This window comes from Etheostoma cragini, chromosome 17 (assembly GCF_013103735.1).
Source record: "Etheostoma cragini isolate CJK2018 chromosome 17, CSU_Ecrag_1.0, whole genome shotgun sequence".
Taxonomy (NCBI): Eukaryota; Metazoa; Chordata; class Actinopteri; order Perciformes; family Percidae; genus Etheostoma; species Etheostoma cragini.
In genome coordinates, this window is record NC_048423.1 from 5,062,415 (window position 1) to 5,078,867 (window position 16,453).

Sequence of the window (16,453 nt, forward strand, 5' to 3'; positions counted from 1 at the left end):
ATCAGGTGTCTTTTAAAATGCATTTTAACTTTAATATGACTATACGTAAGACAATTTCTTTGTGACAGTAGGCTACATATTTTCATTTCCTTCAACGTGTAATTGTGGTATCCAATAATAGGCCTATGCACAAATCAGATTCAACGAATAAATGATCTGCAGGATGACAAAAAGACTTGTTATAGGCTACTCCTGAAAGAAAGGCATTTCTATATTAGGCTATGCTATTGCATGCTACTACAGGGTTACAACAGTTCATTTTCATGCATATTGACTGGCAGCTTTGAGCGTACATCAAACGTGTAGGCCTATAGGACTGCGGGGAATGAGGGTGACAGCGAACAGGGACTTATTTAAAGCGCCCATAGCTGCACGGACTGGTACTGTATGTGTTTGTCTGTTTAATATTCCGGCTGGGAGCAACGGCACCTCATTGCTACTGTATACACAGGGCGAGCCATGTTAACATTTCTTTTTGTTAAAGTGTAGAATTACAGTGTAGACAATATCTCTGAGAAAAGAGAAAACCGGTCGGAGGAGATAAACGGGTTCGGGCCTTGACTGGGGGAACTGGTGTGACGTAGCAGTTCACCAACACACAGACACACACACACCGGCTGCTGCGCCTGCCAGAATCTCAATGTGGGGAAATGACCGAGAGTGACCTCAACGAAAACACTGCATTTCAGCGACGGCTCTTATTTCCATTTTATACATAATTATATACAAACTGCGCTTACATTTTAGCCTGATATTCTATGGTAAAATACGTTGCATTTCGGAAAAGGATACGGTTTAGCCGCTCGCGCTACTGTGCAAGCAGCAGGGCTAACATTAACTAGCTAAGCTAAAGTAGCCGGGCTAGCTAGTTAGCGGTAGTACATTTGTTTTTCCTGCAGATGCTAGGCTAGCTAGCTGCTGCCATGGATAAAGCCAAGTCAATGATCGACAAAAAAGGAGCGTCTGGACCCTTTCATGTCAACAACGGTCAGAGCCAGAGGGGGTTTCACTCTAACGGCAGCAATACATTCGGCTCGAGCACCGGCGGATCCAACAGCAGTACGTTTGAGAACATGCATCATATGCACCGCGGGGACGATGCGGAGTGCAACGGGTCCCCGGCGAAGAGATGCAGGCTACGGAGGAGGACGGAATCGTTGAGGCGAAACAGACCCCGTAAGTGTTAACCTTGTGAAAACCAAATTTAATAGCTCGACTCTCGTTAAGTTATGCAGTGTGTTGCATGATCTGGTATGAGCGGTAGTGTTTTGTTTGTATGAACTGCAACCTTCGGCTGTGTAATACCGAGCACAACCGTGCCGTGTTGTAGTGAGAGAGGAATCATCTCCGTTTACTGTCTTATCAACTAATATTATCGTTTCGTGGTTTGTGATTCAAATAACAATGTTGCCCCTTCAGGTCTCTTTTTTTGATAAGATTAGCTAGCTAGGTTTTTAGTGTCTCCGGTTGAGCCAGTCTGCTGTCGTTAGGGAGACACCCCTTTGTTATTACGAGCGTATGGTTGAATTTGGTGCGCTGTGATTGGTCGGTTCCCCTGTGGTGAAAAAGCTCCTGATAAGTGGGCCTGGCTTGCCTCGGCCAATCAACACCCGACCTTTGCCTTCAGAAGGCACGGGGACCCCACCCCTTTTTTTGTCAAGTATTTCGGAGGATGTGAGTAAAGATCATCAGGAAAACTTTACAGTTTCTGTGCAGAATGTAGAAAGTGTCGTTTTATTCAGTGTGTGAAGTCTCTTTAAATATCTGAGACTGACTCAGGCATTCTAAGCTCTTCTTAAACAAACGTGTCTAATATCATTTATTTGATTTTTTTATACACCTGTGAGCTGCTATTTTGCCTTACTATGAAGCTTATAAGTGAAAAGAAACCTGGTAAGTGTGAGCTGTTTTGTGTTTAACTGTATTGAGAAAGCCTATTAAAACAAAGAAATTATTTAAATGTCTATACTCATTTTTTTCTTTAGGTGATGTTAAGTTTCTCTTTAAAACTTGATATTAGGCTATTTGAACTAGGCTAAAAGGGCAAAGAGTGTAATCTTTAATACATAAACCAGCTAACGGTGTTCATGGCAGGCAATTTCAGTGCCAACTTCCTCACTTCTCCTTTTCAGGACTGTTTAGTCAACCCCCAGGGTTTGTTGTGGCTGTTTGTGGCTGTCATGGTTAAACTTGTTCTTGTGCTGAAGTGTTTGCAGGGAGACCAGCTGCATGTTTAGGGGCCTTGTTGCTAAGCCATCTTGTCAGCATTCCTTGCATCTGTCTGTAATTGTGTTAGGGACAGACAGAGAGAAATAGTTGGAGACATCCTTATTAGTGTCCACTTTCACATTTATGTAACTGAAGCTTGAAGCAATAATAAGGATCACAGATGGCCATAAGTTCAATTTGATCATTTATTGTCTCACGTATGATTTTGTAATGACAAATTTCCTATATTGAGATTTTGTGGTTAATCATTCCAATGTAAAAACGAGTAACACATTTCTACCTACATCTTTCACAGTAGGAGACCTTTGACATACTAGAGTAGACATATTTTGAAAACAATGAGATTTTATCCAGCAAAACACTAAAATCATTTGAAAGAATGAGCCGAGCATCTGATAAACCTTTTTCTAAACCTATGGATGGTTAAGTAAATAAAGCAACCTCAATATTACGACAATATGGTGGTATACTGTAATTGCATATCACTTACCTATAATCAGAAGCACTTTTTATTCATAATGTGGGTCCAGCTACAAGGTGGAAAGTACATTCAATGTTAACTTAAAGGTACACGCCACCGTTTGCGGAAATAGTTCAGTGCTTCGGCTGTGCTTCCACCCAATATTGTCCCAAGTCAATATCTGCCTAGGACATTGTCTAGTCATAATCTGAAGTGCTATTTGTACTCATTGTGAATACACAGGCCACAAGATATTAGTTATTATTTATTTTTTTGGCGCACCCTTATTCACAACATGCTAACTGGCAACATAGGATTCCATTCAATACGCTAAGCTAACTTGCGGCGGCGCTGCCGGTGTTGCACCGGACTAAAACATTGCATGCACTGAGCGTTGGCCCCCTATCTACAACAAGGGGAGACCGTGGTAAGCCCCATTTCAACACACGGCGGCGTATTCCTTTAACCACCGCTTATTTCCTTTCATTTTCATCTCCTTTCCTTTCTTTTTTCTCCTTTCACTGATATTTCATTAGTAAGTTCATCTGTAAGTATGACAAGCTAAATAAACCAATCTGTAAACAGAATGTTATCATTGATGTTTGATGGAGTTTTCAAAAATTGACATTCTTTTCATCCAGTGTAAAATGGCGTGTTTATGGATGGACAAATAACTACAGAAGTGCGATGTTGCGATGAACATACAGCTAATAAGGCATTGAGCATTTGGTGTGGTTGCTGTGATGCTCAGTAGCCTGACCAAAAAAAAGCCCCACACCAGAATTGGACCAGGTTACATAATTAAGTGAACATTTCATCAGTTAACGTTGAAATGTCCAGTCAAAACTCCCCTGGTTTATAGCTGAGTTATCGTTGGATGGACGCCAGCCGTCCTGATAAACACGGATAACCCTCTAAGCCTATCCCTTGCTGAGGGCTGACCCTGGAATGTATTTCCCTCGAGGATGTGATTTTTCACTTTTGTCCTCAGATTTTTTTTTCTAATCAGTGTTTTGAGTTTGTTGTATTGGGGTTATTGTTGGATAACTCTGGCTGCAGTACCCCAGGTTTACACCAGAAGTAATATAACAGCAATGTTCATTGACTGTTCCAGAATTCAATAAAACATTTATTTTGACAAACAGGCCCATTCTTCAGCTCTTTCTACAGTTTCTTCCACACTTCTTTTTATATAGATTTTCATTTGAAAAACCCAGATGAAATTTTGTCACCTGTTTTCATACCAGTGTTTAAACCAGATAATAAATACTTTACAGAGTGAGTATCTCTGCAGTATTTCAGTGTAGAGCAAAACTGTTTTGTGGACAAATTGGCACATACTGTTAAAAGTTATACCAATAGAGTCATACTGAAGTTATGGTTAGTGTTCAGTAGTGGGCAGAGTAGGTGGATGGACAAACAAATTGATCTTGGCAGGCCAGAACAGGTCTGGGTACTGAATTCAATACTTTTTACTAACCGATCAAATAGTCTAATTCGTTGTGAGTATCGAAAAATGCCTTGTCATTCAATACCAAATTTCAATACCTTAGCCAATAAGCATGCAGCAGGCTTTTACCAAGATCTAATAATGCCAAAACCACATTAGTGGAAGAAAGCGGAGGAAAGCTTCTCTTTTACCACAACAACTTTATAGTGTAGTTTGCTGCTTGTGTGTCCATGTGTGTGGGAGATAAGTGACTTTGAACAAGATTCATAGATTCATAATCCTTTAGTAATCCCACAGTGGGTAAAATCCCACTGAGGCGTGTTGCACCATCACATCTACTGTGTGGGGTCCCCTTAAATAAAACACAAAGCTCAGCAGAATTAGTAGGCTTTATTAGTATCAGTATTTAGAGGAGTTGCAGAAACAGTGCTTTTCCCAACAAACTTAATTTGATATAGACACAGAAACACCATTGTAAGAAGTATGATTTTATCATACTGCAACTGCACTGTTGTGTGGAATTGTGATTTGTGCTACAGATATATTGAAAGAAGTTTTACATACAGTTCTAGCGGCAGTATCTACAGCACTAATGTGTTACATTTGCAAGGCCAGCATTTGTTTTGCCCAAACTTTAAATGTTTGGTCTCAGTTTTGGAGAAATTTTGATTTGAACAAAAGTGTAAGTTTTGACTAAAATTAAAATTGAGTTATAGTTACATACATACTTTCCTTGGAATCTCTATAGGGAGTGATTTCATAGGATTCAGTGGTTGAGACTAGGCTTTGGCTGCCAATACAAGGTGGTTGTGGATTGGGGCTGGAGCGGTAAGTTTGATGGGAAAGGCTCCTAGAAAATGAACTATTGAGAATCGTACAAAAGTCGTAAAATGTAAAATTAGGACCTATGTTTAGAGCCCTGAATGTGTTTTTGGTCAAATTAGGTGGTGACTTTAATTCAGTGTTTATTCAGGGCAATGAGCACAGTTTCCAGCTGGTTATACTCTGAGTCTAATTTAGTCACAGATTAACCTTCATGAAAAGATATAGGTTTCTCAAAAAGGTCTGCCACAGGTCAAGTCAATATTCTACCACTACCCCGTCTTAAATTGAGCTAATACATTTTCAACTTCATCAAGTTCAACAGGCCAAATTTGGCTGCAAAGTCTAATGTTAAAAATTCCGTGTTAACATCCAGTAACCCAATGAAAAGCAATCTATTCTAGAATCTAGATAGGTAGATGCCAGAGTAGCTACAGATCACTAAATTCACTTTTGAGATTTTTTCATGCAAGAAATCAACTGTGTAGAGTTTGAATATGGGAATTTATACGAAAATCAACGGCCAATTGCACATTTGCTCCGATGTTGTCGGCCTTGAGAAGCTCCTGTCTGACGTGACAGCCAGCTGGTGGTGGCCCGGGATTTCTCGCTCAGCGGCCGCCGACCAGTGATGCTCACGAACCCCGCTGCCAGCTGGAAGTCTGACAATAGACTCAAGGATAAGTTTATTTCCTCAATTGTTTGTTAAAATAACAAAACACAATTATATATTATAATATGAACAGCAACCTGTGATTAAAGGAGGTCTTTTAACAATAGCTTGTTTAACAGAAACAGTTGCTGCCGATAGTTATACATTTGAGTAAGCATGGTGAAAAAAACATGCATTTAGGAGGCCCTCTGTGCTTTGTTATTTAAGTCAGACGGTATATACACACATATACCGTACCTTCCATGTGACTAGTGCAAGAGAGAGGTGTGTTATTCCAGGGACCTTTCACCTACATGGATATAAATCATTCCTCACCCCCTAACCTTGCTCCTTGTCACACTGACCTTTAGCTTAACACACTGCATGTGCATGATGTGTGTGTGTGTGTGTGTGTGTGTGTGTGTGTCTGCTTTTTAAACAAAACCCCTGCACTGTGAGGACTTCAGGACATTCAATTTTCCTTCATTTATGGATGGATGTTTGAGGGTGGAGCAGCAGGGCTTAATTTGTGACCTTTGGGCAGCAACACTTGACATCTGTGGGGTAGTTACATGCATTGGTCAAGGAAACGTTGACAGGAATCTGCTGAGGGACCGCTACATTATAGTTCCTGGGTTTTTGTTGAAGATTTATGTGTAAATTTAGCCACAGGGCTTCCATGAATGAATGAAAGAAAGACAGAATATAGGCCAGTACATTGTGTTATGTCTTTTTAGTCAGTATGCGGCTATTTTCTACTGACTTCCAATTGAAAGCAATTCAGGAATATTTCCCCTTGCATTATGTAACAATTGTGTTACTGTCACTGTTTTTTTCCAATGCTCTAGGGAATGATGATGGGAGAGATGCAGTCAATACATCTCAAGTAAACTAATGAAAAACCTGTCAAAAGACTCTGTAGATTCAGAGAACACATGTGGTTCAAACAGTAGCTCAGACGTTTGAGTGCTTGTCATTTAATACACCTCAGGTTACAGGACTACATGTTACATTAAGAATGCTGAATAAATAATTATTTGTACTTCTCAAACTCAATATTTGACCACAATTAAAAAACAACCCAAACCTGTTCCCTGTTACCATGAAATGCCCCCCCAAAAAAATCCTAAATAATTTAAAAAAAAATTCAAACCGCACTTGTTTGTTATCTGAAACCACAAGCACTCATTGATGCTTTCAGAAAGCATCATGCTGGTAAATTAGCATTTCCTCCCCCTCTGAATACATGTGTTCCTTATTAGTATTAATTATAATGTAGAGAATTTGTGTAATTTTCAGGAATTTCCACTACGGCACTACATTTTAGTAAAGGAAATGTGCAGTTTTTTGGCAGATACATGTACAAGGTGCAATTTGTGAAAATAGCATTTGCATTGACACAAAATACTGTCTCCTAGCAACTCACACTATCAGTCCAATATTTATTTGTTTACTTATTTCTGAGAACAAGCCTTGATTTGTGGTACTGTGATGTCAAAATGGAGACATTTAGATACTTTGTTTTATTTAGATCATGTCATGTGCTAGTTGAGAGCGTGGTTTTGGCTGAGGCTGTGAAGGGAAATGTGATGTCACTTGAGACAGACACCGTCATGTTCCTTAGCTGGCCTCTAACAGTGTTGCTTTCCATTATATCAGAGAAGAAGATCATGTTTCTTATTCCAGCGTTTCACAGTTGTGCCTTAGCTTTGGTGCTTATTATGAATCTTTACTTCTTACGGGTTCAAGGATGCAGTACCTGACCTCAAAACCATTAAAAAGATAGAAAGATCATTATCAAGCTCCCTGTTTGCCTAGTAGTTGGTTATGTATCTGAGAGTGGAAAATATAATGAAGTAGTTTAGTTCAATATCAATCTGTGAATTGGTTGTTTAAAAAGGCTATTATATAAGCTCTGTTTAAGTTAATTTGAATACTTTTATTTATTTTCAAAATGCCAAGGTAATTTTCCAGAGCGTACACACAAAATCTTTGCTTCTCAGTTCATGTTTACAACCATGGAGCAGATCAGTAGGTGAGAGAGGATGGTAACAAAAAGTCAACCAAACGTTAAATGAAGTTAAGATGGCCGCTGCTATAATGTAACCAAACACCAACCACTGTAGTTGAGCAGCAACCAGTGTAGAGGTGGCAGCAGTGGTGGGGCTCGCAGTTATGAAGTTGGTTTCAGTGATGGGAGTACTACAGGTTTCAGTTATCCAGTGTGCAAAAGTCTTTTACAAAATACCATGAACGCATTAGTCCACATCCTCGACGTTCCACTCCCAGGATTGCTCCGTTGCTGACGGAAATTTTCTTTTGCACGACTAAAACAACTTTTGAACATACACATTCCACCAAAACAAGTTCTTCCAGAGGCTATTTTGCAGTAGCACCGCAGCTTTTCTCGGTGCCTAAGATAATTGTGATTGGTTTAAAGAAATGGCAATGAACCATCCCATCCCGGAAAGCTGTGTGGACTAGCTAGACCCTCCTCTGCAGCATCACGGTGGAGAAAGGTCTGGCAAAGCGAGACTGGGAACTCTTTAAAGTTATAATATCTAGCTCAAAGTTGTCCCCTCCTTCGCAGCGAGAGAGGGAGAGAGAAGCCTCGGTGAATGAAAAGAGGGAGCTCTGAACAAAGTAGTAAATCTGAGTAACAAAACATCATTTTCTGATTGTTTTTACAACTGTTATGTTCTGAAGCACATCCACACCTCCACAGGACGGTGCCACATTGCTGGATTTTGTGTAAATGCAGAGCTCTAGTCTGGATGTGTAAACTTGTGCATTAGTATGAGGCCCCTCGGGGCAAGGAGATACCTGGGAATGAAAACTGGTTGCACAACCTGCACACTGTTATTAGCTGGGGGGTGGGTGGGTGGGGCCACACCCAAGTGGGGCCCAAAGGCTGCTGATGCCCATAAACCTCACACACACAGAAGAATAAGAAGAACAAAGAAAATACGGGCAGTCTCTGCAGATACAGACCCTGCCACACACGTGTAGTGGGTGATAAGTGATGACTAAGAAGGATTACGTCCAAACATCGATGTTCAGTAAAACACTCCATGGAAACATATAGTGCAGCTCAATACAACATAATCACATACTATAACGCACTTTTAACAAAACATATTGAATAATGTATTAGCTGTTATATTGTTGTCAGGTGTTAACTGCTATGTACACTTTCAAGAACAGACCAGTAAAAAGTATGTTACAATTTATAACTGACTGCAGGCCAATGTTGTTAAGGACTTGCAGTTTATTACACACAATACTGTCACACAGTCACTGTTCTAAGTCACTATAAACAGTATCATCACCTGGGATATGATATACAATAAACACTAGATTGAGGGTTTTTAAAGTTCAAGTCAAGCACTTGGAGGTTGTAACTTGCTGCTCATATAGTATGCCACCACTGTCTATCATAATGACATAATCATAATGTTATATTGTTAATGCGACCTTACTGTATTTGGACAGCAAAGACCGTTAAGTAGCACAAATTGCTAACAGCTTTACAAGGTAACACATGACATCCCAAACTCAAATTTGGTGGTTCAAATCCAAAAGTGGACTTTGTCTCAATAAGCCAGACTGGGCCATTTAGTTCCCTTCAACAGTCTGTTGTGAAACAGTCACATCTCCTTATCATCATGCGAGGGCAATGCTGCAAGCACAGAGAGGACCAGGAAAGGTTAAAACGTCACCTGTCATACGCAACATTAATCTATTTAGTATTCGTTTTTTTCTTCTTCATTTTTCAAGCCAAAATGCCAAATATCCCTTAGCTTCAGCTTCTAACTTGTGAGGTTTGCTGCTTTTCCTTTTCAAATGTGACAGTAAATGGAATTTTGAGTTTGTTGTTTGGTCAAAACAAGACCTTTAAAGATGTTATCTTGGCCCAAAGAAAACGTGTTCCACTATTTTGTGGTTCATTTAAGTTTAGTTATCCATATGAGCAGTTTCTTTTGTAAGACTAAAGTTAATTTGTGAAGTAGCATATTTTGCAGCGTCTGGGTGGCTCAGCGGACCGGCCTGTCATTGTGCAGGAAATATTTGGCTCGAACATTCTTTTGTTGAAGCTGCGGCTATCCACAACATGTTTTAGTGAGTGTGTGGAACTCTTACAAAAAGTTTGGTGTTTCAAAGACTAAACGAATACTGAGTGTCCCTTTCTAATGTGACCTTCAGTAACCTCAGCGTCTCATCATGACGGTCAAAAGGGAATAGAACAATGTTATGAAACATTGGCCTTCCTGAACCCCATCAACCAGATATTTGTTACTGCCAGTACAAATATGTGCAGAAGTGCAGGTGGCTTCTAAACATGCATAGCTAGCAGCAAGGATTAGAAGGAGATTTTTGTTTAGTTTTACCAATGTGATTGTGTTGTTTCCAACATTTTGGAAACAAGTGTTCTCTTTAACTCTCTCTCACTTTGACTTGTATTCTCTGGCTGTGTGGTTTGAAAATAAATCACATCAAATTATCAAATTTAGGCTTTTATAAAATCAAGGCAACTCCACTGTCACTGTTATTGATGTGATCTGTGACTGTGATTCTTAAGACAAACTAAATTACAAATTGTCATACAGAGCCTTTGGAAAGCACTTGACATCTGCGAGGCAGTTGAAATGGCTTGGTCAAGCAAACGTAGACAGGATTCTGCTAGAGAGTCTGCTCCATTATGCTACGTTCAGCGATCTGGCGATTTTCCGCAGGGTTGTGCGTGCAGGGGTAGTGTCACTGAAAGGGCCGATTTGTGTTACTTCCTATCCCCTAATGTAGCACAGCTAGACTTTTTATTAAATTTATATTTGTCAATTTTGCTTAAAAAATAAGTGCAGATTAATTTAGTTTTCTTCAATTGATTTTAATCAACAAATCATTTCAGGTCTAATTATTATTCAAACAAAGCTTTCTGAATTGGACTGAAACACCAAGATAAAGGCTGATGTGCTTAAATATATTAGTTGCTTTGTGCTGCATTAAAACATCTTGAGTTATCAGTTGTCTTCCACCCATGCCAGTAAATCTTACTTTAATTGAATTACATTGATTGAGAGACAAGAAGCATGTAAAAGACGGTAAGAGGACCGTGAGAAGGAGAAATAAAATAGAGAGCAAGAAGGGAGGATGAGTGTTGTAAACAAAAAGGGATGAAGCCAAATAGGAGATGGAAAGAGAATGAGGAACAAAGATGGTGTGTGTGTAAGAACGCTGTAGAGAGGCTGAGAGATGGTGGTAAGTGAAGGAGAAAATAGGAGGTTGAAGAGACGGGGAGAAGAGGAGACGGTGGGGGAGGGGGGTTGACTGTTTCCATGGTGATTGGGGCGGTGTTTTATTTTTTTATCACTGGTTGTGCTGAAAGATTTTTTTTTTTCTTTTGTTGAACTCATTGGCTGTACTGGATAAACAGAAGATATTTAGGTCAATCATTGGTAAATATAACAACAAAAAATATTGATTATAGGGAAAATAATTGATTTTAAAAATCGTCACAGGTGGATATCTGTGTGTCATTGTTAGAGACTCCAGTCCAGGGCTGCAATTAACAGTTATTTCCATTTTCAATTTATCTGCAGATTATTTTCAGAATGATTTACTGTTTTTAGTAATTTGTAAAATGTCATAAAATCTCAGATATTTGGCTTTTTTGCTTGAAATATTACTGAAAGGATGAATCGCTTATTAAAATAGTTGGCAGTTAATATCTGTTGATTAATGGATTAATTGTTTCAGCTTCACTCTAGTCTACATTTAGTTCCACACATATCACAATGCTAACCCATAGAATGACACAAACTTATATCAATTATAATTACTAAGTAGTTCTCTTTTATTTCTTTCTCTCTGTCTGTTAAAGGGCCACTTAGACTACAAAATCCTTGAATCAGTTTTATTCTCTCAGCCGTGTTTAACCTGGTTGGGAAGACAGTCGCCATTGAGGGTTGGATGATGTGCGTTGACCAAGCGTTGACTAATTCAGATAACAAAAACATGATCAGCAACAATATAATACGTTTTAGTTAGATAGATAGTTAGATAGTTATGATCACTTTCAGACATTTTATTTACTGTCGGCTGTCAGCACAATGACACGTCTTTAATCACAGGTACTTTATAACACGGCTTCTGTGCTTTGGTTTAAATAAATACATTTCTAATGCCTTGAGAAAAGTAAAAATTCATGTATCTTTTTGCAACTTAATAGTCATCTTAAAAAAAATGAGTGATTGTTAGCATCAGTCAAATCCTATGTGTTGTTTTTTAGGTAAAGTGGTTCATTACAATCTGCTCGTTCTTCTCTCCTCTTCTTAGCCTTCCCCTGGTTCGGTATGGACATCGGTGGCACCTTGGTCAAGTTGGTGTACTTTGAGCCAGTCGATATAACTGCAGAGGAAGAACAGGAAGAAGTGGAAAACCTCAAGTCCATCCGCCGCTATCTCACCTCAAACGTGGCCTATGGTATGTATACCCATACACACACACACACAAACACTCACAACTGGTCACTTCCATATATTTGCATCTGTTAACTCACTTGTGTATCGAAACAGGGAAAGTCAGGTCATGGACACTTTACAGAAAGATAGCAGGATATATTTACAGTCTGTGTAACTATTGGATGGATTGCATAAGCTTGATAAGGAGTTTTTGTTCTTGACTTCAGGTTCAGTTATTATTCATTAAACCAGATCATTCACCTCAAAGATTGTGAAGCTGAACAACATCACCACAGCACAAAGAAATGGCATTTTTGTAGGTCATAAAAGTGCTCGGATAAACTTTAACCACAGCTTTTTGTAAAGTGTGTGTGTGTGCAATGTATAAATCCATATGAATGCATCAGGCTAGGATCTAGTGTAGCGTAAAAATCATTCCTCCCTCACTCAGGTAAAACCGGCGTCCGTGACGTCCACCTGGAGCTGAGGAACCTGACCATGTGCGGCAGGACGGGGAACCTGCACTTCATCCGCTTCCCAACGCAGGCCATGCACCATTTCATCCAGATGGGTCGCGACAAGAACTTCTCCAGTTTGCACACAACACTCTGCGCCACCGGAGGCGGAGCGTACAAGTTCGAGAATGACTTCAGAACGGTAAGGCCAGAGAAAATGTGAGTGTTAAGAAATGAAAGGTAAGTTACCATTGCAATCTTTTTTTTACTGCAAACATTTGGTTTCTGACAGAGCTGCAACAACTAGTTGATCAACAAAAAAATAATCTGCAACTATATTGCATTACTCGGTAATTTTTAAACCAAACATGACAAACATTTGACAGTTCAGCTTTTCAAATGGATGAATTTGTTTCTTCTCGTTGCCTTACATTATACCAAAAACAACATTTAATTACTTATTTCTATTGACCAAATTATTATGTAAGAAAATAATCTGTAATTACATTAATAAATAATGAAATTAACTAGTTGAAGCCCCAGTGTATGCTAACTAGCTATGTTAACAGCTGTGTCGCATTTAAAGTATACATAATAAATCTTTCTGTTTATCCGCTTCCATACTCTGTGTCTGTATGGGGAAGTACAATCTGTAGTTCCAACAGGCTTTCGGCTGGCCTGTGAGTAGGGAGGTCTGGGCACTGGGAGGACAGTTTACCAACAATATTTTGACAAACAAAAAGTTGGATGAAAATCAGCAAAGTATCCATTTGAAGAGCATTATATGATCTTTTACTGTAAATCATCTTCAACAGTTACAACCCGTTTGATAGTGTTAAATGCTTAAATAATGTTCTCAATTTGTGCTGCAGATGGCCGACCTGGAGCTGCTGAAGCTTGACGAGCTGGACTGCCTGATCCGTGGCCTGCTGTTTGTGGACCGGGTGAGCTTCAATGGGCACCCAGAGGGCTACTACTTCCAGAACCCATCAGACACACAGAGCTGCGTGAAGAAGACCTGCACCCTAGACAACCCTTTCCCCATGCTGCTGGTCAACATCGGCTCTGGGGTCTCCATACTGGCCGTGTACTCTGAGGACAACTACAAACGCGTGACTGGGACCAGGTGAGGAGGGTAGATAGATAAATGTTTTTAAAAAAGGTGCTAGAACCACCAGCTAAAACCTGCAACCTCACAGCAAGCTGCCACCTACTCTCCTTCTAATATGGTATAACCAAGTGACCTGGTTAACTGAAACATTGGACTGAAATTAATGACACCAAAAAATGTTAATGTTGGGGAACAGGGCCTAATGAAAAGGGATATTTTTAACATATTGTTTTCAATTGGGTTCAGAACCAATGGAAATACAAAACTAGGTTGTTCCACTAAAGTCCACGTTGAGCTCAAAGAAAACATGTTTTGAACTTGAAGTTGTTTTGCGTGCATGAAATGTGGTAAAGGATAAAGGTGGCTAAATACTCTAGCCTCAGTTGATCGGGCAGATAAGCCAGAATCAGCTGTTTGAATTCCAGACGTTCATTTTTTTCTAGTCACCTTGTGTACTTTGCTACTTATGTAATAGCGGCAGTTGATTGCGATAAGATAGTGAGTTTTCAAAAACAGTCGGAAGATCAAAGGAAGCCCCTTCTGGACATTATGAGAGCATGTTGATGTGGGAAAAAAACTTGGTTCAGGTATTTTGTATATTTTTTTTATCACAAGCCTCCTAATTATCTGTCACAACTTCACCCACCACAGTCATCTAGCACATACTAAACTTATGGACTTAGGGAGATTATTATTGTATTATGTATTATTTTTGTATTATTTCAACAACTTTCCCATATTCATACTGTATGTTGAATTATTATGTGTTGATTTTATTTTCTCTTTCATCCACCCAGGTGTTTATTTTCTAGTGTATTTTGCTTCACATTACATACAGGAATTATAAGTTGTTTAAGGCAAGGCAAGGCAGCTTTATTTGTATAGCACATTTCAGCAACAGGGCAATTCAAAGTGCTTTACACAAAATCAGTTAAGAAATAAAACAGTTAAAAAATTAAAACAGATAGAAACATTAAGACACATAAAACACAAGAGTAAAAGTTACAGTGCAGCATAAGAAATTAAACATTAAAAGAACATAATTTAAAGAAAGGCAACATCAAAAAGAAAGGTCTTCACCCTTGATTTAAAAGAACTGAAAGTAGTAGCGGCTCTGCAGGTTTCTGGGAGTTTATTCCAGATATGAGGAGCATAGAAACTGAAAGCTGCTTCACCCTGTTTAGTTCTGACTCTGGGGACAGAAAGTAGACCTGTCCCAGACGACCTGAGAGGTCTGGGGGGGTCATAGTGTAGTAGCAGATCAGAAATGTATTTTGGCCCTAAACCATTGAGTGATTTATAAACTAGCAAAAGTACTTTGAAATCAATTCTTTGAGATACAGGAAGCCAGTGTAAAAGAGGTTAGAGGTCTGGTCTGCATTGACCAAACAGAATGGTGGCTTGAGAATTCTATTTAGTAAAGTAAAGCTTTAAATCATACATCATTTCAGACAAAAAACAATCACATCTTCAACACCCCTTTTTTCTCCCTCCTCCTCTTTCATATTGTCTCTCTTTTCCATTTATTTCCTTCCTTAACATCGACCCCTTCCTCTCTTATTATTCATTCTCCTCTTTTATCTTTCCTCCTTGAAACTTTTCCTCCTACCTCTTGCTCGTTCTCTTTTTTTTAACACTCATGCTTTTTACTTCTTCTCCACCCCTTTCTGCCCTGTAACTGTCTCCCTCACACTATATCTCTGGCTTCATGTCTTACCTTTAGTCTGGGAGGTGGTACATTCCTGGGCCTTTGCTGTCTGCTGACGGGCTGCGAGACATTCGAGGAGGCGTTGGAAATGGCCAGCAAGGGCGACTCTACCAACGTGGATAAACTGGTGAAGGATATCTACGGAGGAGACTACGAACGCTTTGGCCTGCAGGGCTCTGCTGTCGCATCCAGGTGAGTTCGCAGGACACAGTCATAACAGAAATACATATACAACAAATGGTGTATGTAATAATAACTGACAGGGTACAACACACACACGCGTGCACACACACACACACACACACACACACACACACACACACAATTTGTCAAATAACACTTGCTTACTGTTGCTCTAAAGGTTTTAAACATTTACACAGGTTAATTGTTTTTGTTTTGTTTTTTATTTCATTTGTTAAAAGCTCATCAAACTTAAATGGGTCTGTGTGTTTATGTTATGTTGTAGATGCTCCTCTGAAAGCCAGCCTGATAAAAATCTTCGAAACCAAGTGACCATCATAAGTGCTCTTTTAAAAAGATATATTTTTGGCCTTTACAAAAATTTGTACTTATCAAAAGTTCTTCTTCTTTTCTTCTTCTGGCTGTGTACAGAAAGGGACTTCCATCTTATCATTGTATCTTTTTAACAGCAGAAAACTACATCTTCTAATACTGGTCACAGTCTGTCCTACAAACCTGCTTAATTTACACACTGTGTGTCACTGCATAATGTAAGGTCATTTGCCTAAAATATATTGAAGCAAATTACATATTTCCAGGACACATAAGAAAGGTTTAGCAACATTTAGTAGTTTAAAGGATTTTTCTGGCTTCATTGCAATTTACTTTTTTTTTTTTTAATTGGTAAGAAACTGCATGTGGTTGGTTGCTGATTCGTTTGTGTTCCTAGACTACCTTTTTCATAGTAGAGCAAGAGATTGACTGGGGACCAGTTGATCAGCTCTCCACCACCACCATGTGGTGCGCAACAGGTGTTGCATTCTGAACACTACTTACTGATCTGTTTCAGATTTTTTTTTTTTTATATAATGTAAGATCCTATCTTATTTTAATTTATTAACATGTTAAAGGACAGATTCAAAAAAAA

General features: G+C 39.2%; 1 protein-coding gene across 2 annotated transcripts in view; it reads left to right on the forward strand.

Moving 5' to 3' along the window:
• Positions 1–403: 403 nt before the first annotated feature.
• pank1a (pantothenate kinase 1a) overlaps positions 404–16,453 on the forward strand; it is an 18,989-nt gene continuing 2,939 nt past the window's right edge. The window contains exons 1-5 of one of the 2 annotated variants that reach the window (XM_034898855.1): positions 404–1,176; positions 11,947–12,093; positions 12,523–12,728; positions 13,399–13,652; positions 15,361–15,537. In XM_034898855.1, the coding sequence (XP_034754746.1) occupies positions 924–1,176; positions 11,947–12,093; positions 12,523–12,728; positions 13,399–13,652; positions 15,361–15,537 (1,037 nt within the window). In that variant the 5' untranslated portion in view covers positions 404–923. Of the gene's footprint in view, positions 1,177–1,651; positions 1,894–11,946; positions 12,094–12,522; positions 12,729–13,398; positions 13,653–15,360; positions 15,538–16,453 lie in introns of those variants that run through there. The other variant, XM_034898856.1, reaches the window with a different exon arrangement.